Source organism: Lampris incognitus, chromosome 1 (genome assembly GCF_029633865.1).
Source record: "Lampris incognitus isolate fLamInc1 chromosome 1, fLamInc1.hap2, whole genome shotgun sequence".
Classification (NCBI taxonomy): domain Eukaryota; kingdom Metazoa; phylum Chordata; class Actinopteri; order Lampriformes; family Lampridae; genus Lampris; species Lampris incognitus.
The window spans coordinates 91,694,053-91,721,876 of NC_079211.1; the positions used below are offsets into that span (position 1 = coordinate 91,694,053).

General features: G+C 46.0%; 1 protein-coding gene across 1 annotated transcript in view; it reads left to right on the forward strand.

The window, feature by feature from the left end:
- The window catches only part of adam9 (ADAM metallopeptidase domain 9), a 328,309-nt gene that overhangs the window by 45,379 nt on the left and 255,106 nt on the right, over positions 1-27,824 (forward strand). The window contains exon 5 of the mRNA XM_056273741.1: positions 13,568-13,644. Within this exon, the coding sequence (XP_056129716.1) occupies positions 13,568-13,644 (77 nt within the window). The remainder of the gene's footprint in view (positions 1-13,567; positions 13,645-27,824) is intronic.

Consider the following 27,824-nt stretch of genomic DNA (forward strand, 5'->3'; position numbering starts at 1 on the left):
GAGAAAACATGTAACAGGTCTCAGAAAGATGCTTAAGGCCAATAAAGGAAAAAGGTTCTAAAAGGTTAAAGACTAGGTAAGTAAGGTCATGATGAGTGTGTTGCACTGGGTGATCTTTCTCTTACTGTTTCCTCTACCTGTATATATCATCTCTTTCTCTCAGTCTTTTATGCACAAGGGGAAGGACGGCTCCTCCCCCAAACTGCTATGCCGGTGCCAATTAATTTCAAGGCAACTCTCCTGAATCCCACAACAACCAATAGAACTGATTTGGTGCTGATTTGACCCCAACTTTAGATTCCAACAAAAGGGATGTCAAACATGTACTACCGATGCTGCTGCAAAGCAGGCCTTCATCACAGAGATGCCTTATTCCTCAAGGCAGGCCGTTCAAGGGAAGATGATTGGCCACAGAGGTGTGGATGCCTCAGGAGAGACCACCTACAAGAAGGCCACATCCTCTGCTAGGTTACATAGTGGGTATCCTGAGCTTCAAGCTGGAGAGAGACGTGTTGATGCAGGACTTGTACATGGTAGAGAGTACCTTCTTCCCCAGCGAGGGCAGCAATTTGACCCGAGCCCACTATTTCCCAGACTTTCATTTCAAAACCTACATTCCTGTGACTTTCCGCTTTTTCAGAGAACTGTTTGGATGAATACCTGTACTCGCTGTGTAATGAGCCCCTGATTGAGTTTTCCAACCCAGGAGCAAGTGGGTCAGTTTTCTATCTGACCAAGGACGATGGTTTCAACGTCAAGACTGTCATGCATAAGAAGGCTAAGTTTCCACAGAAATTGCTGTCCAGATACTATATGTGCGAAAGGTCGGCACCTGCAGCTACCTTACACTGGCTGCTGGAGGAGCCACTGATTCATGGAGCCAGGCTGGATGTCCATGATCGATGCACTCCAGGACTTTCCCAGAAACTGGTTTCCACCAGGCGCATCAACCTACAATGCATAGTGGCTGCAGCAAGATCAGGACTCGACAACATCACGGCAGTAGCTCAGCTGCTTAACATGGGGTCTACACGCCATTTGAAGACATTTTGAAACATTTTAAATCTATGGATTAAAAACTGTCTGAAGAGGAGCTGAAGATGCTCAGGGACTACGACAGGGGAGCAGAGCATCCAAACACAAATGACCTTTTTTCCAGAACTTGGGGGAGTATTGCGCTCAGTGGGAGATGATGAAGATCTGGTTTTCTTTTTCTAATTTGTGTAACGAGGGAAAGTCCTGGCTGTGTTGATGGCTTATGTTTTATTTGTTTAGCTACTATGTAAATAGTGCAAATACAACATCCATTGCAGGTCGTCCATTACAGGTCATCCTCTGTTGCTCTCCCTGAGGTTTCCTCCTAGTTTTCCTCCGTTAAAGGTTTTTAGGGAGTTGTTCCTTATCCAATGCGAGGGTCTAAGGACAGGATGTTGTGTTACTGTAAAGCCCCCTGAGGCAAATTTGTGTTTATGATGTTGGGCTATACAAGTAGAGTTGACTTGAGTTTGAAAACCTGTTTGTTGTTATAAATACTTTGTTTAAACTACTCAGTGGGACTTTTTTCTGAAACTATTTTCCATTTTATGAGCTGGATTATAAAATGATGAATATGTTTGAATATGAGCTGTTGGACTGGAATGTAAACTGAATAAATGTGCTTTTAAAATAAAAAATCTCTCTGTCTTTCTCTGCCTCGCTCTCTGGGTGCATGCTGGGAGCAGAAGATGGTGAGAGTGAGTGCGTTTCAGCGTGAGTGTGTTTTCCATCTTTTCTATCTTGCGTTGTTCATTTTTGGATTTGGATTTTGACAGATTTATTCAATCAATCAAATCTTACTTTATTTGGACACATAGGTCCATATTAAAAAAAAACCAACAAAAATACAACACAGTACAACAACACAAAAATATAGCTAAAACAGCAGTTCACAAGTCCACAATGATTAAAACCTATATACATTTATTCCAGTGTTTCCAGGAACAAGAGCAGTACCTGGTGTCACTTTGTGTAGGCTCAGTTAAAGCCATTATCATTACCTTCTTTGAATCAGTTAATCGACCCATAAATTTGTACATAAAATTCCTCAACTCAGCATGAAAAGCGGGAACATTACTGTGCTGCTAACTCTCAAACAAGCCCAGCAGCTGAGGCAAGGATGAACAGGACGTCACTCAATGGTCGAAAATTTCTTTATTTTTAACCAACAGGTTACGAACCTTGAAAAAGAAAACACACAAAATACAAACATACATCATTCAAGTACCCTCAACTCAAAGCTAACACACAATACAACTCACTCACTCCCGCAATCACTCACCAGTCCGTCCTCGTCCCGTCATACTAAAGAGTCCCCACTCCGAAGCTGCACCAACCTTCCCGACGTCACCCCCAGAACGCAAACCAGCCAATCACAGCAGCTCCCCGACTGAGACCCCGGATGCACGCATCTCTCGCCAATAGAACCTCGCAATAAAAGTCCTCATCAAGCACACAGAAATCACATACAATCGGAACTGGAATAAATCTCATTATTATTATCAATACTCAGATTCACCTATGTAACTAACAATTCAAACAATGCCACAATTCAACCACATGTAAACGAAATAACTTTCACAAGTTTGTACCCAAACCAAACAAAAATCTCTGACTAAACACAACTCAAATCCAACCACCCCACAGAAAGCAACACACCTCCCACTTGGTCTACTGGACTCTAGACCTAAGGAGACCACACTAATAATCACCGCTTTCTCTTTGGTGGTGTTTCTTCGGTTAACTCTTTAATTTCTTCTTTAAGTCTTTAACGACCCCGGAGCCAGGTCCCCCCGAAGAGGCACGGCCAGCATCACAGGGTCGCTCGCTGCCAGCAGGGTGCTTATCCATGCTCCATATGGAACCAGTGGCACTCCTGTCTCTCCTGTGGTCTGGACCCTTCCATAGCACAACAGTAGTCCTGACATCTCTTCTCTGACGACTACAAGCCTGTTCAATGTAGACTCAGGGAAAGCTACCCCCTCTTGGGCTGCCAAGCATAGGTCCCAAAAGGCAGCTCTGACCTCCCGCACATCGATAACTGGCTTGCCCACCTTCCCTCTCGAGTGCTTAGCCTCCCACTCTGCTCTCTCCATGGCTCTCCCGCGAAACATCCGTCTCTTAACAGCTCGGCGAACCCAACCGATCACCCCACAGAGCTTGGCCAAGCTACTGAACTTTTCAGGCTCAACCAGATCAACGATAGCCGCGCCCCAGAGCCTCTCCTTGTTTTCAATCTCAGCGGAGGTCGACTCTTCCTCCTTCACCGTGTGCACAGGAGCCTCGTCAGTCCCATCCAGACGCCCCTGGACAGGATTTGCCGTCTTCTTCTTCTGCTTTCTTTTGGAGAAGTTAATTGAAACCATCAGGAAGAGTCTGTCGCTGTCCACGTAGTATCCAACACCAAGAGCCTTGTTGTCTTCCTGCCCTAGCTGGTTGGGCAACACCAGGGTTCCGGACTCTGGACTTGGGCTTTTAACAGCTTGCCCAACCTGACTACCCTTGCACCTCCCACTTTGACCGGACCGAACCCACGGTTTGAGCGAGAAGCCTCCGGTCCAGAGTATCTCCTCCACTCCTCTGGTGATCTTGTCCAGCTTCCCTGGGTCATTGTGGGACGTGAAGATGTCGTCCACATAGCTTTCCTCTTCAAGCACTCTTCTCTCGTCACTCATGTGAGAGAACCTGGGCAGTCTCGCGGTTTCCCTCATGGCCAACTGCGCTATGCATCCCGCTGGCCTGTCTCCAATATTGACCCGAGTGATAGCGAAGTCTCTGATCTCTTCCTCGAGTGAGTCCCTCCAGAGGAACTGATGAAGGTGAACCTCTCTTTCGTTCAGCCACACAGAATTGTACATCTTCTTGATGTCTCCTATGGCCGCATGCTCTCCTGCTCTGAACCTGAGCAGAACCGCCCGGATTGGGTTTAGCACATCCGGACCCTTCAGCAGGATGTTGTTCATGCTCGTCCCTTTGAACTCTTGGCTACTGTTCCAGACGAGCCGCACTGGCGTGGTGACAGAGTGAGGGTTCGGTGCGATTAGGTGACTTACGTACCAAACTGGCCCTCTCCAACTGTTGATTGTGTCCTTCTTTAACTCGATGGCTGCTCCTCTTTCCACCATCTCGTGTACTTGGGCTGCGTAAGCAGCTCTCCACAATGGGTCCCTCATGAGGCGCTTTTCGGTTCTCAAGAATGTCGCTTCCACCACTTTCCTGTCATTTGGAAGTGAAGCCGGGTCTTCAGTCCAGGGGTATCCCGCGTTCCAGTGCGGCGAGTCACTGTGGTCGTCAGTAGCCACATAGGTCAGGCCTTCCTTGATCTTTTCTAGTTCCTTCCCTCCTGGCTGGCATTTCCCGCACCGGCATCCTCCACACTTCGGCTCACAAGCAGCTCCGATGCTGTCCCATTTCCACCACTCAAGAACTTCCTTGCTGGTTGTGGCCATGTTCCTGATCTCCTCACCACTCTCTTGCTCCAGGCCCAGCGTTTCCTCTCTGGAGCTATTTGGCTCTCTGGAAATCTCTTCGACCTTGATCACTTTTGCTCTCATTGAGCGTGCAAAATGTGTCTTTGAGTTGTGAATGGATACCTTCACCTCTTCGAACAGATCAGGGTGCGCTCCCCCCACAGTCTTGCCCAGTGGGCCGTCCCACAACACCAGGTCTCCCACTGTCTTCATCCGCTGCGGAGCAAGCCTACCCTCTCGGTGGCTGATTAAGAGTTCGATTTTCTTTGGCCTGACCAGTTCCTCTGTCTTGACCTCCGGGAAGAACTTCTTGAGCTGCCGCGGGCTAACGACATGGTCTGCTTGTGCGATCTCGTCCAGTCCATAACAGACGATCTGGTGGGGACTCCACTCATTCTCTGAAGTCCACATTCTGACTTTGAGCAAGTACCTTTTTGTCTGGACTCTTACTTTCATTCCACCAACTCCATGCACGACCAGCATTACCTTCTCTCCTTTCAGTCGGAGTCTGTTGGCGGCTTGGTGGGTAATGTAATTAGTGTCAGACGCAAGGTCCATCAGGGTCCCAATAGTTTGTCCTCCATTGGTTGTGACCTCCATGATCATCATAAGCACTGGATGCTCTGTCAAACCCCTTTCTTCAAGGAGACCATCACTGTTTGTGCTCGCTCTCATTGATGCTGTTGTCTTGTTGGTAAATGCCCTTATTACCCTTTCCGCTACTTCAGGGGAGACATCAGCTAGGGCCTTCTCTTGTTCTTTTGAGAGCCTTCCTGCCTTTGTGTCTCTCTTTCCCCCTTCTTGCTCTTCCCTCTTTTTCTCATCACTTTTGTGCCCTCCTTCCACGGAGCACAAGAGGTAGTGGTGGTCTGAGCCGTCTCTTTTCTGGCAGCACTTCTTCTTGCAGAGGAACCTGTTACTACATTCTCCATCCACACCATGGGATGCCAAGCATCTCCTGCAGGCTCCATTCCTTTCGATGACGTCTTTCTTTTCGGCTAGGCTGAGCCCTTTGAACTTCTCGCAGAAGAAGATCCTGCCTCCGTGTTTCTCATCTCCACACACGCTGCACTCCTCTTTTGCCAAATTCCTTCCTGTGGCCCTTGTGAACGCCCTCCTTTCCGGTTTGCTCGATTTCTCAGGCTCTTCTGACACTCTTAACTGCTCCAACCTTTCGAAAACCGCTTCTTGCTCCTTTAGGAACTTTAAGAGAGCATTAAAGCGACCATCAGCGGTGACACCGTTCTCGGGTTTGGTTTCGAATTTGAGCCAGTCCATCTTCACACTGTCAGGTAGTTTGCTCTCTATAGTTTCCATTGCCAGCGGATTCTTTATGGCATCAGTATTTCCGAGATCCGTCAGATCGGTCAGGGCCTTCTCCACAGCTTGAATCAGATCAATTGTCTTTCTTGGTTGGTTTCCTTTCACCGCTGGAAACTTCTCCAACTCCCTGATTATCTGAATCGCGATGGTAGTCTTGTTCCCAAACCGGTTCTCTAGGACCCTGAACATTTCTCCTGCAGTATCATAGCTCGAAAGTCTGAGGTCTTTGGCGATTTTTTCTTCCACGCTGTCTAGGAGCTGGAATTTTTTCACTTCCGGTGACTGACGGATCTCCCTGTCTCTGCAGACTCTCCCAGTCTCTTCGCCATCGGTGGAAGTCTCTCATGCAACCGCTGAACGTCGGTAGTCTTGTTGGTTGGAGGCGCACTCTCGGTTTGGCTGCTGCTTGCGCGCCTCCCGCTCCCAGGCTTGCCATACTGGCGCTATGTGCTTCCTCCCATGCTTTCCGCTGAGCCTTAGCTAGCTCAGCACGCTCTTCTTCGGCAGCTTCTGCCATCCTTTGCTGAGCTTCAGCAGCCTTTTTCCTGGCCTCCGCAGCCCTCTCCTCAGACTCGGCGTTAACTTCGGCAGCCTTTAGCCTGGCCTCAGCGGCTCTCTTCTAAGTCTCGGCGATCTCATCGGCCTCCTTTTTCCTGGCCCTGCCGAATTCTGCCAACCACCTGATCCAGAGCTCGTTTCTCTTGTCCTCCAGCACCCGAAGCCGCTTACTCATGTCGCACGTAACACCTTCAGGGATCCACTCTTCCCAGACAGCCAGCAGATTTTCTGCCTTGGCGATGAGACCTTCCAAGAGTGCGTTTTGCTCCTTACCGTTGCTGTAGGTTACTCCTTTCAGGCTGACTCCTTCAGCGCTTTCATAGCTTCTTTCTGCCCGTCCAATAGCAGATATTAGCTCGGTCTCCGCATATCTCGACCAAAGGCTGGACTTGACTGCCCGTCTCACCTCTTCAACTTTGAGCTCACACTCTCTGGTTACTCTCTCTATGTCTGCTTTGAGCTGCCCATCCAGTGCCTCCGCGTCATCGTTCGCTTCAGCTAGCAAGCCAGCCTCATAGTCATCATTTGCAGAAAAAACCCTTTTTGCATCATCAGAAAATGATTTCCACTCAACTTTCAGCTCATCTCGAACCATGGTTGTTGCCATTCTAAGGATGTAATTGGCTCTTTTCGTGAACGCCGTCTTCACTTTGGTCCTCTCTTTCTTTAGTGATTCCATTTTTATTGATTTACCTTGGATGCTAAGCCCTGAGCGTACCTGTATCGCCTTTTCTAACTCAAAGTCTTTCGCCCTCTCTAGCTGCCTACACTAGCTCAGAATCTTCTGCCCTGACTAGCTCAGCCTGACTAGTCTTCAGCGGCGCTACCGGGCTCACCAGGGGTCCCCCCGGGGATACCGCCCAAAATAGAAAGCAACACAAATGAATAAAGTGGGGAAGGTCTCACCTTCCCCCGCCGGCTTGCTACCCAGGTACGCTCAAAACTAAGCTAAAGCTTAGGCCATTAATTTAGACGGCTGCTAAATGTGATCACTGGCATCAGCAGGTAGCTGTTTAGTTAACCAGCTCCTATTCTACTGGCTGGGCTAGCTTTCCTTGCTAGCTCACGTCAGCTTTTGTTACGGTAATTACGTTAGCTTCCGATGCTAACTCACGTTAGCTTTCCCTTGCTAACTCTCATAATTGCTAGCTAGCACACTAGCTTCATAGCCTACTAGCTGTGCTTACTTTAGCTAGCAGCGGTAGCTTCCTAAACTGCTAGCTGAGCCCTTACGTTAGTCAGCTACACGGACCTGAGCTAGCATGCTAGCTACAAACAGGTACGTCGTTGAAAGGGAAATTTCACCACCTGCCCGCTGACCCTAGTGGCCTTATGTGCGGGTTTATTACGTTTACACCAACAACATGGATACCACAACCTTTCTCGTCCAGGCGACGGTTCAGCAACTCTTCTGCCGTCGTGGTGGTTCGTAACTGTGCTGCTAACTCTCAAACAAGCCCCGCAGCTGAGGCGAGGATGAACAGGACGTCACTCAATGGTCGAAAATTTCTTTATTTTTAACCAACAGGTTACGAACCTTGAAAAAGAAAACACACAAAATACAAACATACATCATTCAAGTACCCTCAACTCAAAGCTAACACACAATACAACTCACTCACTCCCGCAATCACTCACCAGTCCGTCCTCGTCCCGTCATACTAAAGAGTCCCCACTCCGAAGCTGCACCAACCTTCCCGACGTCACCCCCAGAACGCAAACCAGCCAATCACAGCAGCTCCCCGACTGAGACCCCGGATGCACGCATCTCTCGCCAATAGAACCTCGCAATAAAAGTCCTCATCAAGCACACAGAAATCACATACAATCGGAACTGGAATAAATCTCATTATTATTATCAATACTCAGATTCACCTATGTAACTAACAATTCAAACAATGCCACAATTCAACCACATGTAAACGAAATAACTTTCACAAGTTTGTACCCAAACCAAACAAAAATCTCTGACTAAACACAACTCAAATCCAACCACCCCACAGAAAGCAACACAATTACTAGTCACAAACATATGACTTGCACTTGTCCATCTTGGAAGCTTGAGCAAGACTCTAAATGCATCATTATATGCTACCTGCAGCTTTTTCCGTTTTGCTTGGCTATAAATGCATCACAAGTGGGCAGTATAGAGTGGAGTACAGTAGGCCCTAAAAAGAGCAGTTTTAACCTCATCTGTACAAATATGACATTTGTGTGCCAGCATATTGGCTTGTGCGTACAGTCTGCAACACTGGCGCTGCACATCATCGTCGTCACATAGATCATTCCTGATGATGTGACCCAGATATCTAATTTTGTTCACCACATTTAGTGCTTGCTCTGCCAAGAAGAATGAAGGAAGATGTTGCTTCTGATCCTCCTTGGTTTTAGCAGTCATGACAACACACTTTTTAGAGTTTAATGTGATGTCATGCTGCACCCCATAACTTGAGCAGTCTCTGAGCAGCAGCTGTAAGCCAGCACTACAAGGAGACAGGACAGGACTAAGTCATCAGCGTACATCAGATGGTTAATAAGACTACCCCACCATACAGCCAGTCTTACACTCTTTTAACTTTTTACAGAGATCATCCGTATACACACTGAAGAGGTGACAGTATTCCACCTTGTCGGACCCCATTGGTCACTGGGAAGGGTGCAGATATACTCTTACCCCACCTAACTTGCATGGTTTGATATGAATACCAAAAGTGCAAGATCCTTATCAAATAAGAGGGGACCCCTCACTCTTGTGGTTTAACAAACAATTTACCATGATTAACTCGGTCAAAAGCTTTTGCTGCATCCTGGAAACACATAAATGCTGTAGTGTTATGTCTTCTATACTTACCAATAACTTCCTTCAATGCATATATGCACAAATCTGTGCCTTGCTTATTGTCATAGTGGTGTTTTTGGTTTCGGAGCGGTTTCGACTGGCCCAGCTGTCAGTCATGCAGACTCGCGGAGTCGGAGGCATGGGGCTGGAGAAGCTCACACGCCGACATGGAGTTAAATTCTGTCCGACAGATTGCGTTTTAGCGATCGGTGAACTTGTCAGTTATGACAGTGTAAATGTTGTGGTTTCACCGCCCCGAGCTGCCTCCCCGGCACGTTCAAGCCACTCCCCCAGCTCGGACGCTCCGGAAACACCCGAGCGCGCGCTCTAAGGAGGCGAGCGCTGGTGTTTGCCATCATTTGTCAGGCACACCTGCGGCAATCAGGCAGCCCCTCCACAAGAAGCCTCCCAGAACGCGTCTCTGGCCTTCGACGTACTGAACCCTGCGGTAAAGCTCTCACAAGCCTATTCCAGTGATTTCCTGTTAACCCTTTTTGCGTGCCTATTCCCACGCGGTTGTTTTGTTTCTCAGTGTCTAACTCCTGTGTTCGTTGTTTTTCGTCTCGCTGTTTTTGTTTCCCCAAAGACCCACTCTCCGCGACTTCCACGTCTCCCTCACTCCTCGTCCCCAGCGACCATCACGTTTCCCCCGGACCCCCTCCAGTGATCTCTCTCTCCCTGGACCTCTCCCTTCGGACTTGACTTCCTGGATCTCGGACCCGTACTCCCTCGGGAACCCCTCGCTCTACGGATTTGAACTTTGGTAGCCAGGCGCACACACATCGTCACAACAGCCCCACCTGGGATTCCCCCTGTTATTATTCTGTGGCAGGTTTGTTTATTCTCCTGCATTAAAATTGCCCTCGGGTTTCTCGGTGCTCTGTGTCCGTTTGCCTTTGGGTTTCACTACACTGGTCTCTGGTCTTCATTCGTGAGTCGTAACAGTAAAGTCCACATCTAGAATGAATACTGGAGTTATTTTTCTGGTTGGTGTTGATAAAGTTAACGTGGTTGTTGAGCAAGGTGTGGTGATCCAAGACACCTTTGTTCAGGTGGTTTGGTGCTGCTGGTTAATTGATGTCCCCTATAAAACTGATTGCTCTGAGCTGTAAATATCTGCATTTAAAACATGTCTTTCAGAAGACAGGTCTAATATATGATTCTGAAGAACAACACTGAGGAGTTAAATTTGATGTTGAAGTTCAGATTAGATGGTTTTGACTACACCGTTTATGCATCTTTGGAGAAAATGAAATGTTTTGGCTGTGGAATGGAGGGTCACCTCATCCATTCCTGTCCAGAAAAATCAACTACCGAGTCAAATGATGGTGAGACTGCAGCACAGAACCCTGAGCAAACAGACTGCAGCTCAGAGCAGGGAAAAAACACAGCAGGGAAAAGGAAAAAACAAAACAAAACGGACTGAAGCTGAGATTCAGGTGCTGCTGATCCGGGTTCTGCTAGCCCGGGGGCTGCTGGTTCAGGTGCTGCTGATCAGGTCCTACACATGAAGATGCTGTTGTAGAGGAAAAGTGTCACACTGATGGTACTCCTCTCATCATCAGCCGCTTCTCCAGGGTCGAGTCGCAGTGGCAAGCAAGCTAAGCAGGGCACTCCAGACGTCCCTCTCCCCAGCAACATGTCCGACTGCTCCTGGGGGATCCCAAGGCGTTCCCAGGCCAGATTGGACATGTAGTCCCTCCAGCAAGTTCTGGGTCTACCCCAGGGTCTCCTCCCAGTTGGATGTGCCCGGAAAACCTCCAAAGGAAGGCACCCAGGAGGCATCCTAATCAGATGCCCGAACCACCTCAACTGGCTCCTTTTGATTTTGATCCTCCAGATGTCCGAGCTCCTCACCCTATCTCTAAGGCTGAGCCCAGACACCCTACGGAGGAAACTCATTTCAGCCGCTTGTATCCGCGATCTCGCCCTTTAGGTCACTACCCAAAGCTCATGACCAGAGATGAGGGTCGGAATGAAGATCGACTGGTAAACTGAGAGCTTTGCTTTCTGGCTCAACTCTCTCTTCACCACAGCGGTCCGGTACAACTTCCACATTACTGTTAATGCTGCACCAATCTGTTTGTCAATCTCCCGCCCCATCCTACCCTCACTTGTGAACAAGACCCCCCGAGATACTTGAACTCCTTCACTTGAGGCAACAACTCATCCCAACCCGGAGGGAGCAATCCACCATTTTCCAGTAGAGAACCATGGCCTCAGACTTGGAGGTGCTGACTCATCTCGGCCGTTTCACACTCGGCTGCAAACCGCCCCAGTGCGCGCTGGAGGTCGTGTTCTGATGAAGCCAACAAAACCACATCATCTGCGAAGAACAGCGATGCAATTCTGAGGTTCTCAAAACGGACACATTCCTCACCATGGCTACGCCTTGAGATCCTGTCCATGAATATCACAAACAGAATCGGAGACACGGGACAACTTTGAACACTGTTGATCCATATTATAATGGCTCTGTTAAACCTGATTAGAATGTTTTCCCTTCAATGAAAGTTTCCCCAGATTTTAAGGACTGTACAGGACCTCTTTTAAAAAGTAGGAATTCTTCTGAGTTTTCTTTTAAAGATCCAAATAGAAGGTCAATATAAGTTAAAGTTCTGCACAGGGACAAATTACATGGTAAACCTGACACCCCATGGACGACTCACTTGGGTCTGAGGGACAGTGTTGGTCGTGAGTGGAGAGCGTTGTACAAACCACCATTGGTCAAAAGAGCTGCGGACCTGCAGTGGAGGGTCTTACATGGTGTCGTGGCTGTTAATGCTTTTGTCTCCGTTATTAATTCTGATGTCAGCCATGAGTGTCCTTTTTGCTCTAATGGTGAAACTGTCTTTCATTGCTTCATGGAATGTTGTCGACTGCTGCCACTGTTTACACTACTGGAAAATGTTTTTGGGTTGTTTGGAGAGGTCTTTTCCAAACGCATGTTCATTCTGGGCTACAGGTACTCTCAGAAAAATAAGGCCAAATGCAGCTTCTTAATTTCGTTCTGGGGAGTTTAAAGATGGCCGTGTACCTGAGCAGAAGAAACAGGATGGAGGACGCTCGGGATGATGATGCTGGCTTTGTGTTTGTAAAATTGTTAAGAGCTCGTTTGAAAGTAGATTTTTTTCTACTTCAAAATGATGGAGGATCTGGACAGTTTTGGCAGTGTGTGGTGTTGTAAAAATGTGCTTTGCTGTGTTGTGGATGATGAGCTGATCTTGGGGAGTGTCCTGACAGGATTTAGATTCTGTCAATCTGATGTTACTGACCATGTTGGTCTTGATCCTGCTTATTATTTTTTTGTAATTTTTTATTAAAGTATTGTTAAAAATCAAAATTATCTTTCTTGCTGTGTGTGTCTCTTTCTGTCTCTCTCGTCTCTTTTATCATAGCTCTCTTTAATCTTCAGTGGAATTCAGCATAACCTGCATGCTGAAACATAATCAGTGTGTGAAACTCTGCCCTCGGGTGGTGTGTTTGTGACGCTACAGTGTGAAACTCTGCCCTCGGGTGGTGTGTTTGTGACGCTACAGTGTGAAACTCTGCCCTCAGGTGGTGTTTGTGATAATACAGTGTAAAACTCTGCCCTCAGGTGGTGTTTGTGATAATACAGTGTAAAACTCTGCCCTCGGGCGGTGTGTTTGTAATAATACAGTGTAAAACTCTGCCCTTGGGTGGTGTTTGTTTGTTTAGATCCCCATGAGCTGTTACCCAAGGCAACAGCTACTCTTTCTGGGGTCCAACATTAAAAACCTCCTACAACAACATCCATGCATACACATGCTTTCACATGCATGCATACATAAATAAACACAATTGCATCACTAAATTCAGTTCATCCCCCACCCCATCCCACCCACCTCAACCCCCCCCCACACGCACACACAATCACAGACTACACCTACCCACTGCTTTGAGCTACATATTTCAGAATAAAAATATAAAAAGTTATGTATTAGACATTTTAGACTTTGTGTATGTCTGTACCCAAAAAAATAACCTCTTACGTTGCTTTTTAAAACGTTCTTTACTTGTTGCTTGAGTAATGACATAAGGCAACCTATTCCGCTGTGAAATGGCCCTATACATAGCAGTTCTTCTCATTGCATTTGTTCTGGGTTGAGGAACTGTAACATGACCCCTGCTGACTTGTCTTGTTCCATGTTCATGTCTGTCCTCGGACAAAGTTATTCTTGAGGACAGGCAGTAGGGTTGTTTTGACACTATATTCCTTAATAACGTTAGAAGATACTACAGTGTAAAACTCTGCCCTCAGGTGGTGTGTTTGTGATACTACAGTGTAATACAGTGTGACCTCGTTTGTTTTCTGTTTCAGAGTCACTGTCAGTATCGAGGCTTCGTTCAGGACATCCAGGGTTCATCTGCTGCTATGAGCATCTGCAACGGCCTCAGGTAACGCTGTCTGCCTGCCTGTCTGTTTATCTATCTATCTGTCTCTTTCTATCTAGTATCTACAAACCCCAATTCCAATGAAGTTGGGACGTTGTGTAAAACGTGAATAAAAACAGAATACAATGATTTGCAAATCCTGTTCGACCTATATTCAGTTGAATACACTACAAAGACAAGATATTTAATGTTCAAACTGATAAACTTTATTGTTTTTTGCAAATATTCACTCATTTTGAATGTGATGCCTGCAACACGTTCTAAAGAAGCTGGGACAGGGGCATGTTCACCACTGTGTTACACCACCTTTCCTTTTAACAACACTCAATAAGCGTTTGGGAACTGAGGACACTAATTGTTGAAGCTTTGTTGGTGGAATTCTTTCCCATTCTTGCTTGATGTACGACTTCAGTTGCTCAGCAGTCCGGGGTCTCCGTTGTCGTATTTTGCGCTTCATAATGCGCCACACATGTTCAATGGGGACAGGTCTGGACTGCAGGCAGGCCAGTCCAGTACCCACACTCTTTTACTACGAAGCCACGCTGTTGGAACACGTGCAGAATGTGGCTTGGCAATGTCTTGCTGAAATAAGCAGGGACGTCCCTGAAAAAGACGTCGCTTGGATGGCAGCATATGTTGCTCCAAAACCTGTATGTACCTTTCAGCATTAATGGTGCCTTCACAGATGTGCAAGTTACCCATGATGCCATGGGCACTAACACACCCCCGTACCATCACAGATGCTGGCTTTTGGACTTTGCGCTGATAACAATCTGGATGGTCCTTTTCCTCTTTAGCCCGGAGGACACGATGTCCATGATTTCCAAAAACAATGTGAACTGTGGACTCGTCAGACCACAGCACACTTTTCCACTTTGCATCAGTCCATCTCAGATGAGCTCGGGCCCAGAGAAGCCGGCGGCGTTTCTGGGTGGTGTTGATATCTGGCTTTGGCTTTGCATGGTAGAGTTTTAACTTGCACTTGTAGATGTAGCGACCAACTGTGTTAACTGACAATGGTTTTCCCAAGTGTTCCTGAGCCCACGTGGTAATATCCTTTAAAGAATGATGTCGGTTTTTAATGCAGTGCCGCCTGAGGGATCGAAGGTCATGGGCATTCAATGTTGGTTTTGGGCCTTGCTGCTTACGTGCAGAGATTTCTCCGCATTCTCTGAATCTTGTGATGATATTATGGACTGTAGATGATGAAATCCCTAAATTCCTTGCAATTGTACATTGAGAAACGTTGTTCTTAAACTGTTGGACTATTTGCTCACGCCATTGTTCACAAAGTGGTGAACCTCGCCCCATCTTTGCTTGTGAACGACTGAGCCTTTCGGGGATACTCCTTTTATACCCAATCATGACACTCACCTGTTTCCAGTTAACCTGTTCACCTGTGGAATGTTCCAGACAGGTGGTTTTTGAGCATTCCTCAACTTTCCCAGTCTTTTGTTGCCCCTGTCCCAGCTGCTTTGGAACGTGTTGCAGGCATCAAATTCAAAATGAGTGAATATTTGAAAAAAACAATAAAGTTTATCAGTTTGAACATTAAATATCTTGTCTTTGTAGTGTATTCAGTTGAATATAGGTGGAAAAGGATTTGCAAATCATTGTATTCTGTTTTTATTCACATTTTACACAATGTCCCAACTTCATTGGAATTGGGGTTTGTGTATCTATCTGTCTGTCTGTCTGCCTGCCTGTCTGCCTGCCTGCCTTCCTGCCTGTCTGCCTGCCTGCCTTCCTGCCTGTCTGCCTGCCTGCCTATCTTTCCGTCTGTCTGTAAGTTGACCTCTAATTCAGCTCTCCCTACACATGGCCATGATTTTGTCTGTGTGTTTGTGTGTGTGTTTTCATGGTGAACTCTGACGCCAACCCTGCTGTTTGAAGCTGTGAGAATTCACAGTAATTACTGTGGTTGACTTCACACTCACACACACACACACACACACACACACACACACACACTCTCATATGGAGATGGAAGTTCACACACAAGGATTATTTTATCCTCAGCTCTCAACAAATGTTGACCGAGTACTATGTTCAAGTTCAAGTACTTTATTTGTCACATGCACAGAAATACAGAGTAAAACATGCAGCCACCCAGTACCACGTACTACACCCGGTACCACCAGTCTACTGCGGGTTTTTTACTGGGTACTACACTGCCCAGTACCACCAGTCTACTGCTCGTGGTTATTGGGTACTACACCACCCAGTGCCACCAGTCTACTGCTGGTGGTTTCTGGGTACTACACCGCCCAGTACCACCAGTCTACTACTGGTTGTTACTGGGCCCCCACTGACCAGAGGAGCCGGTAGTGCAGCGGCCAGGACACATACCCACATCCGGCTTCCCACCCGCAGACACGACCAATTGTGTCCCCGTGTTGGTAGGCAGCGGAATAGACAGCCACGCTACCCGGATGCCTGCATTTGTATTTTTAAACTCGTCACAGTCCTCCTGAATGAATGAATGAATGAATGCCTTTATTTGTCTCAAAGAAGGTTGAATCGGTTCATTTGTGTCCACATGAACTGATTCAACCATCTTTGGTTTTCGTACCTGGATTATTGAGCATGCATCAAGACACCCATATTTGTCATTGCACAGCTGTACAATGAAATTAAGTGCAACCCCCCAGTGGTACAAACAAGATAAATATAAAAATAAAATATATACAAATACACACATTTGCAGCACAATCAACATATAGGTAGTGTATACATAAGTGTAAAAACAAGTGTAATATCGATTACAACGAGGAGCTGGAGGGCGTTGCTGGGGAGAGGGACATCTGGAGTGCCCCGCTTAGCTTGCTGCCACCACAACCCGACTCCGGAGAAGCGGCTGAAGATGAGATCTCGAGTTGGTTAACAGAGTTCAGTTCTTTAAAGGCACTTGGGTAGAAACTGTTCAAAAGTCTGGAAGTACGGGTCTTGAAAGACCTATAGCGCCTCCCAGAGGGCAGCAGAGTGAAAAGGTTGTTGCCTGAGTGAGATGAGTCCTTGATTATGTTTGTGGTCCGATGTAGGCAGCAGGATCTGTATATGTCCTGAAGTGAAGGTAGCTGTGTGCCAATGGTTTTCTGTGCTACTTAATCACTCTCTGCAGAGCTTTCTTATCAGCCACAGTGCAGCTGGCATACCACAGTGGGATGCCATGTGTGAGGATGCTGTCTGGGGAGCAGGAAGAGAAGGACACCAGCAGCGGCTGGGACAAATTAGCTCTTCTCAGTGTCCTTAGAAAGTAAAGCCGCTGCTGTGCCTTCTTCACTAGGGAAGTTGTATTGACAGTCCATGTATGGTCCTGGGAGATGTGCGTGCCCAGGAATTTGAAGCTGGTCACCCTCTCCATCATGTCTCCGCTGATGTACATAAGGGAGCAGGTACCTCTTCCTGTTTCCTAAAGTTGATGATGATCTCCTTTGTTTTGGAGGTGTTGAGTGCCAAGTTGTAGGACCAGCCTCTCAAAACACTTCAGTAGAGTGGAGGTGAGTGCCACAGGTGTGTAGTCATTAAGGCTGCTGATAGATGTTTTCTTAGGGACAGGCACAGTAGTGGCAGACTTAAAGCTTTTGGGTTTGAGTTCAAATAACAGCTTGGTTAAGTTTATTCTAAAAATAAGCATGTGATCTTGCTACAGTGGACTGACCAGTGTTCGGAGCGTTTTTTGGTTTTTTTTGGAGGTTTTTCCCCCTTTTTCTCCCCAATTGTACTTGGCCAATTACCCCACTCTTCCGAGCCATCCCGTTCACGGCTCCACCCCCTCCGCCGATCAGGGGAGGGCTGCAGATTACCACATGCCTCCTCCGATACATTTAGAGTCGCCAGCTGCTTCTTTTCACCTGACAGTGAGGAATTTCACCAGGGGGATGTAGCGTGTGGAAGGATCATGCTATTCCCCCCGGTCCCTGCCCCCAACAGGCACCCTGACCAACCAGAGGAGGCACTAGTGCAACGACCAGGACACATACTACCCGCATCCGGCTTCTCACCCGCAGACCAAATCTGCTGTATTGTATTGTAATCTGCTGGAACCAAGTCTGCTGTATTGTTCCTACGTTGAGAAACGTTGTTCTTAAACTGTTGGACTATTTGCTCACGCCGTTGTTCACAAGGTGGTGAACCTGCCCATCTTTGCTTGTGAACGACTGAGCCTTTCGGGGATGCTCCTTTTATACCCAATCATAACGCTCACTTGTTTCCAATTAACCTGTTCACCTGTGGAATGTTCCAAACAGATGTTTTTTGAGCATTCCTCAACATTCCCAGTCTTTTGTTGCCCCTGTCCCAGCTTTTTTGGAACGTGTTGCAGGCATCAAATTCAAAATGAGTGAATATTTTCAAAAACCAATAAAGTTTATCAGTTTGAACATTAAATATCTTGTCTTTGTATTCTATTCTATTGAATATAGGTCGAAAAGGATTTGCAAATCATTGTATTCTGTTTTTATTCACGTTTTACACAACATCCTTGTATGAGGATCATCCACTTGTATGAGGCAAGTGTGACAATGGTGAGGTGTGCAGTTGGAATGATCGATGGGTTCAAGGTGGAGGTGGGATATGTGTGAATGAGAGGGAGGACAGTGGAATGGTGAGGGTGCAAGGAGTAGAGGTGGCGAAGGTGGATGAGTTTAAATACTTGGGGTCAACTGTACAAAATAACGGGGAATGCAGAAGAGAGGTAAAGAAGACAGTGCAGGCAGGGTGGAGTGGATGGAGAAGAGTATCAGGAGTGATTTGCGACAGAAGGGTACCAGCAAGAGTTAAAGGGAAGGTTTACAAGATGGTTGTGAGACCAGCTATGTTATATGGTTTGGAGACAGTGGCACTGATGAAAAGACAGGAGGCGGAGCTGGAGGTGGCAGAGTTGAAGATGCTAAGATTTTCACAGGGAGTGATGAAGAAGGGCAGGATTAGGAATGATTATATTAAAGGGACCGCTCAAGTTGGGACGGTTTGGAGACAAAGCAAGAGAGGCAAGATTGAGATGGCTTGGACATGTGTGGAGGAGAGATGCTCGGTTTATTGGGAGAGGATGCTAAATATGGAGCTGCCAGGAAAGAGGAAAAGAGGAAGGCCAAAGAGGAGGTTTATGGATGTGGTGAGGGAAGACATGCAGGTGGCTGGTGTGACAGAGGAAGACGCAGAAGATAGGAAGAAATGGAAACGGATGATCCGCTGTGGCAACCCCTAATGGGAGCAGCCGAAAGTAGTAGTAGTATTTCTATGGCTAGGCGATGCTCACTGAGTCTGTATTTCGTCAGTATGTTTATCTAATTTGTTTCTTTTATTTGAATGAGGTAATCTGCTAATGTGTACTCTTTGTCTGCGGCCAAATAGGATTGCATCTTGCTTTTGGATTTTGTTTTAGATTGCCAATATTCATAATAATTGTCTTTTAGGTTTAAGGGAATTTGTTGAAGCCGAATATGTTGTGTAGTTTGGACATGGTCTTGTGCCTCTAAAGTGTTAGTATGTGTTAGTGGAACAGGATGGCTGAAGACCAGGTTGGTAGGAGAGTTCTTATCTTTGCTCAACTCTTGGTATTGCAAGGCTTTATAATGGAAAAGAGTGTGGGTCACTGAATGTTAGATGTTTCCAGAATTTGATTGCTCTTTTTTGAATTTTAATCAGAAGAGGTTACTGGTTTAGTTCTGCCCTGCATGCATTGTTTGTGGTGTGCCAATGGACTTTAAGAATGTTTTTACAGAATTCAACACGTAGGGTCTCAATTGGATGTTTTTCCCATTTATCTAGTTCTTGACTTGCATGTGGACCCCACACTTCACTGCCATAAAGGGCAATCGGTTCTATGACTGATTCAAATATTTTTAACCAGATTCTAATTGGAATTTCAAAAGGGATTTGTCTTTTTATGGCAAGTAAAGCCCTGCGTGCCTTGTCTTTTAGTTCATTCACTGCCATGTTGAAAGTTCCTCTAGAATTGATTCTAAGGCCTAGGTAGGTATAATTAAATGTATGGTCAATTTCATTTGGTCCTAATCTAAAATATGTGTTATCTTCGCTGATATCTGGATCTTTTCTGAAATATCATTATTTTAGTTTTACTCATGTTAACTGCCAGGGTCCAGGTCTGACAAAACTTCTGAAGAAGGTCTAATTGAGTCTGGAGTCCTTCCTCCGATGGTGAAAGAAGGACCAGGTCATCCACATAGAGCAGGAATTTGGCCTCACTGTCTTGCAGAGTGAGTCCAGGTGCTGGTGAGTTTTCCAGCATAGTTGCCAACTCGTTGATATACAAGTTAAATAGAGTTGGGCTTAAAAGGCAGCCCTATCTCACTCCGCACTCCTGAGGGATATAGTGAGTCCTTTTGGATCCTATTTTGATTCCAGACTTAGCTCCCAAGTACATTGATTTTATAATATCATATGCTTTTCCCCCTACACCGCTTTCCATTAATTTGTAGAACAATCCATAATGCCAAATAGAATCAAATGCTTTTTTGAAGTCGATAAAACAAGTGAATAATTTGTTTTTATTTTGAGTATGTTTTTCCAATTAAGGTGTGTAGAGTGTAAATATGATCAGTAGTGCGGTAATTTGGTAAGAATCCAATCTGGCTTTACTCAAGGCATTGTGTTTCATAAAGAAGTTTATTAGCCGGGAGTTAATGATACTACAGAATAGCTTCCCCAGGTTACTGTTCACACAGATGCCTCGGTAGTTATTGGGGTCAATTTATCTCCACTTTTGAAAATTGGTGTAATTAATCCGTGATTCCAGTTATCAGGGGAATAACCCACACTCAGAACTAGGTTGAATAACTTAAGTGTAGCACATTCAGACTTTTCCTTCATAGACTTTAGCATTTCATTTAGAATGCCATCCGGTCCACATGCTTTTTTGGGCTTCAGCTTTCCAGTTTGGTCTAAAAGTTCCTGCTCGGTGATGGGGGAGTTGAGCGGATTTTGATATTCCTTGATTGACAGTTCTAGTTTTTCTAGTTTGCTTATTATGTTACATTGGTCTGTGGTTTGATCTGATTGGACTTTTCTTAAATAGAGTTTGGAAATGGTTTGTCCAGTTATCTTCATCTTGTATCACTAATTCTTCATGATTTGTTTTTTTGAAGCGATTCCAATTGTCCCAAAATTTAATGGTGTTTAATGACTCCTCAATCAGTGTAAGTTGCTTACAGGTCTACTGAGCTTTCTTAGTTCTCAGTGTGCGTTTATATAGTCTTAGTGTCTCACAATATAGAAGTCTAAGTGATGTATTATTTGGATCTCTGTGTTTCTGATTGGATAACTTGTGAAGTGCTCTCCTTGTTGATTGACATTCTGCATCAAACCAGGTAACTTCTTTCTTAAATTTTGGTTTTGATCTTGATCTTTTTAATCTAGCTTTTTCTACTGTTTTTTCAAATATGTTGTTAACTTTTTCCACGGCCTGATTGACACCCTCTTTACTGAGGATATAAGGGGTATCTAGGAAGGTATCTAAAATATTTTGGATTTCGTGATTGTCAGTGGCTTTCTTGAATTCCTCTGTACTGTTTTCAGCCCATCTGTATGATTTCTTTATGTGGAGCAGCTTACTGGGCTGTGATTTGATAGTGTTGATTTCTGTCTTTTTGATGAACATAGTGATTTGGCTGTGATCAGAAAGGGGGGTTAGTGGTTTGACAATGAATGCTCTAATTGACAAGGGGTCTATATCGGTTATTATGTGATCTACTATGCTATTTCCAAGAGGTGAGCAAAATGTGTGTCTTTCAAGAGTGTCTCCTTATCCTACCATTGACGATATACAGACCCAGACTGCGACAGAGCATCAAGAGTTCTTTTCCATGTCTGTTTGTAACTGGATCACAGTTGCTTCTGTGGGAGTAAACAAACATATTGGCTTTATCAAGTGAGTTACAAATGTAGTTATTGCTATCTGAACATACAAAGTCATTCTGGGTGCCTGTCCATGCGTTTAGATCTCCACAGACAATAACATTTCCCTGAGCCTGAAAATGACTTGTTTCTGTCTCCAACAGTGTTAATGTATCTTCAGTGTAATAGGGAGATTCATAAGGGGGGATATACATTGCACAGAGGAAGAGATCTTTTTGTGAGCTGAAGATTTCTTTCCTAATTTTTAGCCAGATATATTTTCCTTTTTTCATGACACTGATGTGTCTGTCCAATTTTGATTTGTGCCACATTAATAAACCTCCTGAGTTTCTACCCTGCTGTACTGTGCTGAGTTTTTGTGAAGATAAATTTATTTCTTTATAGTCTGGGGGACGGTGAGTGATTTTGTTGTCTTTACTCCATGTTTCCATTAATATCATTATGTCAGTATCTTTGATGTTCTCCTGAAATTCTCTATTTCTATATTTCAGGCCAAAAGCTGATGAACTCAGGCCTTGGATATTCCCAGTACTAATGGAAAGGCAGGCCATAGTAACAAATAATGACAATTAATGTTCACAATGAGATAAACCTTTCAAAACATAGAATCATTACAATACATTGTCGATATATACATCAATCAATCTTTCTTCTTTTTTTTTTATTAACAGACTTAAATACATTTAGAGCAGATGTACTGAAGCATTTGCCTGATCTCACCCATCTGAGGTGGCTCCTGTCCTCTCAGTGCCTCTGCACGGCTGTGCTGTGGGCTGAGCTGCAGTGGGTTCATTTACTGGCCGGAGGTGACATGAGGTGGTGGTGAGGTCCAAGGGGCAAGCGGTCTGGTTGGAAGGGGGTGTGGGGGTGGTGAGGGTCAAGTCTTGGGGGCCAGTGGTCTGGGGTCGCGTGGGGTGGGGGGTGGTCAAGTCCTGGGGGCTGGTTTGGTGGTTTGGAGGAGGGGCGAGCTGGTCCTGGAGGCTGGTGATCTGGTTGGGCGGGGTGGTGGGGGCGGTGATGGACAGGTCTTGGAGGTTGGTGATCTAGTCGGGAGGGCGTGCACTGGTGCTGGGGGTGGAAGGTCTGGTCCTGGGGGGGGGGGCTATGATGGGCTGGAAGTGGGGAGTCTGGTCCTGGAAGGGGGGTGGGAGGTGTGATGGGGGTGGGAAGTCTGGTCCTGGAGGGGGATGGGAGGCATTGAGGTGTTGGTGTGGCCATGTGGAGAAGGGGAGGTGGGCTGTTTTGTATTGAGAGTAACAGTCTGATCTGGCAGAGGGGGGGGGCGGTGATGGGTAGGTTCTGGGGGCCAGAGGTCTGGACTGTAGCATGGAGACCAGGGCTTTTGGGGGAGACAGCAGAGAAATGTGTGGTGGCAGTGACAGTGGAGGCCTGGTCAGTGGCAGGTGTTGTTAAAGCCTCTGTGTTGGTGGCATTAACAAGGGGGGGGCTGGTCAGTTGCAAGTGTTGTTGGAGCCTCTGTGTTGGACTTGAGCTGTGGTGTTTCTGGGGCTTGGCTTATTTCTTTTTTTTAATTTTCTAACAGTTTTTTAATTGTCTGGAATGAGTTTTCAAAAGAAATGAGGGCACCATGGTTACCCTGCACCATGATGGTGCCATTTTGGTAGATGTTCATAGTGAGAAATTTGTTCTCTGGTTGTTTACTTTCGTCATCAAAGGCATAAAGTTGACGTCCTTTGCATATTCCTCTTTTTGTTATGTGTTCAAAATGCTTACAGAAAGCTGCATGCCATGCGTTTGTTTTCTCGGTGTAGAAGACCAGATTAGTGGTGATCATTTTGCCTTTTCTTTGGTCGCTGTCTCTGAACAGAGTCTCTGGGTTTTTGTGCTGAAGTTTTATTCTACGTAAACTGCTGTCTGCCATTTTCTGTGGTAATTTCTGCTGGATAGTGTAGTGTATGGAGATACACACAAAAGCAAACGTTTTTATTTGCAGTAATATGTATTTTATGTTTGACCTCTGACCCTCGATGTCTATTGGTTGTGTATGTTGTATGTACGCACGCCACTCTGGTGCGCGCCCTGGGAAGAAGACGGAGCACGAGGGTCACACGTGTGTTTCCGTGCCTGCTTAACGCAGCCGTTTTGTAACGTTACTACGGTCTAGCGAATAAAAGAGGAAGACCAAGATACACCTTGATCGTTGGATAATTCAGTTATCCTGCAGATACACGACAGATAGTCAAGCGGACGGGAGCTGCGCTCTGCTGCTGCAGCCATATTTTGCTAAATGTAAGTTTTTGAAAAAAGCTGCGGGTACTTTCAGCCAATCAGCTAAGAGCAGCTAAGGGCAGAGAAACGGCTGCTTTCTTCTGCTAGCTCTGAAGAAGGGTGGCTACTCACACAGCTAACTAACTAGAAACTAGCTTGCTAGCTAGCTTACTACTGCTTTGCTTAACAAGCTGCTGCAACAGACAGCACTCTGCACGGCTTGTTGTTATCCGGTGTCTCCTTCCTTTCTCCCACCGAGGTGCGACAGACAAGATTTAATAAAGCAAGGTTTCCTGACCCCGTTTCGTGTCTCTTTCCCTTGTTAGCTCATCAGTCTAGCTAGGTTGCTAGCAGTCAGCTGTCCTTTCCGTGGCGGTCCCATTTGTTTCCAGTTCCGAATTTGCAGTGTCCTTTAGTTCTGGTAGTCCCGTAGTCCACTTTATTGTGTTACTGTCCGTTTGAGTCCTGGTTTTGGTCCGTTGTTAGCGTTCACGTTACTTCTCTCCTTGTCGACGTTAGCTAGCGTAGCATGACGTTAACTAGCATAACATTAGCTAGCTAGTTAGCTTACACTGCGCCAAAATCGATCTATAGTGTAATAACTCCAGTTGATTAAAAAACGACTTTGGAAATACTACTTGTAAGTGTAGGTGGTTTTTGAAAAGTTTTGAAAGGTTGAACTCATTTTAGAACGAGAAAATTGTTACATTTCAGGAGCTCCTGTAATCCATGACTGGTCAGTGAACCTTCTCTCTCTCTCTCTCTCTCTCTCTCTCTCTCTCTCTCTCTCTCTCTCTCTCTCTCTCTCTCTCTCTCTCTCCTTTTTGCTATTTTCACCTTGCAAATATTGCACATAGTGTGTTTTGTAGGGTTACTGGCTCGGTTTGTGTATATAAGGGGGTTTTGAGGGGTTTCGTCTGTTTGCAGTCGACCAGCGCTTGCTGGTCAGCGTGCTAAAGGCCGACATGGAGTTTACCAAACTCACCAGGGAACATGGGCTTAAAGTGTCGCCTGGTTTCCCATGTTCGGTGGAGGACTGTGCCCTGGCAATGGGGGAGGTTGTGGGTCACAGCAGCGTTAAATCCGCTGCTAGGATGAACGGTGTTGTGGTGATTTTTGTTGACACTGTAGCCAAAGCAAACAAGGTATGGAAAAGTAGTTTCGTTGATCAGGAAACTGTCGTCTGGCTGCAAATCGCCGCTGGTGCGACATGTAGTTTCACACAGACGACAGGCTCAAATGATCCTGAACAAGAAAGACCAAGACTTGCATGTGGCTCTTAGGGTGAAGGTGGAGGATTTTGATTATGTCATCTTTGTAAGCTCTGGGACCTTGTAGTGTTTTGGCTGTGGAGGGGAGGGTAATTTGGTTCGGGCCTGTCCTGAGAAACACTCCTCTGATGGCAAAGCACAGCGTGAGGGAGAGAGCGGAAATAAACAGGGTGAGACCAGGCAGGACAGCGAAGAGACAGCAGGAAAGGGACAGAATGAAACCAGGCAGAACAGCGAAGAGACAGCAGGAAAGGGACAGAGTGAAACCAGGCAGAACAGCGAAGAGACAGCAGAGAAGGGACAGAGTGAAACCAGGCAGAACAGCGAAGAGACAGCAGGAAAGGGACAGAGTGAAACCAGGCAGAGCAGTGAAGAGACAGCAGAGAAGGGACAGAGTGAAACCAGGCAGAACAGCGAAGAGACAGCAGGAAAGGGACAGCGTGAAACCAGGCAGAACAGCGAAGAGACAGCAGAGAAGGGACGGAGTCCAGACCACACGGACTAAACGGAACCACCCAAACAGAGTGGAAAGTCTACAAAGGAAAACGTCAATGTTGAGAAGGAATCACGAAGTGAGCAGGCAGTGGCATCAAACACTACAGGTGGAGTAGCAGAAGGTGTAGTGTTCAGCAACAATGAGGATTTGGTGGAGGACGACAAAGTCTGTAGTTCTCCTGCACTAAAGAGAAAGCAGTTGGCTAAAACGAGTGGCTCTCAAGCCAAAAGAGGAGCATTCATAAGGGAGGGAAGCAGGCAGTATGAGGCACAACTGTCTGACGTTGAGTTGGGTATGGAGGAAGAGGAGGAGGACGAGGATTGTGGTATAGACAGCCAGGTGCCTGTATTAAAGGAAAAACAGCACGAGGTACAAATGTCGGGAGATGAGTCTAAGGAGGACGGTGGTGGTGTAGACAGCCAGCCTCACACTTCCTCCCAGTTGTCAGGGGCGACGAATCCAGAATACTATGATGCCCGCCGAATCAAGAATTTCTTGCAAAAAACAAAAAATTTGAGGAATGTCAAAATTGAGGATTTTTTTGCCGTCAAAGAATTGTTTATGCACTCTGTTCAATCTCAGATGAGAAAAAAAGAAGAATGGGGCCACACTGATCAGGAGGTGGACAGGTTGAGGAAAAGGGTTCAGAAGCTCAAACAGGAATTACAGCATGGAGAGTCAGAAGCAGTATAAGACAAGTCATGTCCCATTCTGCTCATTTTATCAGGTGTTGTTTTTTCTCTCATCAGTCTCGATGGCCAACTTCAAAGTCTCAACACTTAACCTGAATGGAGCAAGAGACGTGAGAAAGAGAGCATGTCTCTCTGAATTTGTAAAACTAAGGCTCGTTGACGTCATGTTGTCCAGGAAACACACAGTGATATGATGAATGCCACTGACTGGAAGAAGGAGTGGGATGGTGATGTTGTCCTAAGCCACTTGAGTAAATGTAGTGGAGGGGTGGCTCTATTCTTTTCTAAAAACTTTTTACCACAATCTTATGTGGTTGAGGAAATATTGGAGGGTAGATTGATGGTAGTTAGAGCCAAATATGAGTCCTTCACTTTGGTGTTTGTAAATGTGTATGCTCCGAATGCAGGGCCTGATAGAGTTCAGTTTTTAACTGACCTCAGTGCAGTTTTAAGTCAGTGTGGGCCTGAAGAGTTCCTGTTTCTGGGAGGGGATTTTAACTGCACAGAAAATGACAACATGGACAGGAATCATATTGAACCCCATGCTGCCTCCAGACATGCAATCAAGCAGTTGATAGAAACTCATAGTTTGGTTGATGTGTGGAGAGAGATGCATGAGGGTGTCAGGCAGTACACGTGGGTTCATAGTAGAGAAGCATCTCTTACTATGGCACGGCTGGATCATTTCTACTCTTTTAGGCATAATTTCAGTATCTTTAAAGAATGCAGGATTATACCCGCAGGTTTTTCAGATCACTCAACGGTGACATGCAATGTTTTCATTGCAAACGTAAAGCAAAATCCCGCTTATTGGCATTTTAACACTGCTCTGCTACTAGATTCACACTTTAAAGAAACCTTTAAATTTGTTTGGGATATTTTCAAAACTAGGAAAGGGGAGTTTACATCATTGAAACAGTGGTGGGATTATGGGAAAGTGCAGATCAAGCAGCTTTGTCAACAGTACACTCTCAATGTCTCCCGTAACATTACCAGATCTATGAGGGATCTAGAGACTGAAATAGTGGAGCTGCAGACTTCTGCAGGGTCCAAAGGAAACCGAGGCTGTGTTGAAGACCTCAAGTCCAAAAAAGCCTTGCTGGCTGACTTGCTAGGTGTTAGGGCACAGGGGGCATTGGTCCGGTCTCGTTTTCAGAGTGCCACCCTGATGGACTCGCCTTCAAAGTTTTTCTTCAGCCTGGAAAAGAAGAATGGACAAAGCAGGTTCATTCACGCCCTAAAGTCATCAACAGGGCACCTGCTGACTACGGCCAATGAGATCCAGAAGAGAGCTGTGGATTTTTACTCTCTTCTGTACAGCAGTGAGTACACCGAAAATGAAGGGGCATTTGACTCCTTCTGCAGTGGGCTGCCCAGAATTTCAGAGGAGAGTGACGAGGAGTTGGCGGGTCCTCTGACTGCAGAGGAGCTGTCTACAGTGTTGCAGAGCATGCAGGGGGGGAAGGCCTCTGGGATTGATGGACTCCCGCCAGAGTTCTACAAAGCTTTTTTGGTCCGAGCTGTGTGACGACATCATTGAGGTCTTCACTGAATGTTTTAATGACTCCTTCTTGCCCCAGAGCTGCAGGAGAGCTGTTCTGACGTTGTTGCCCAAAA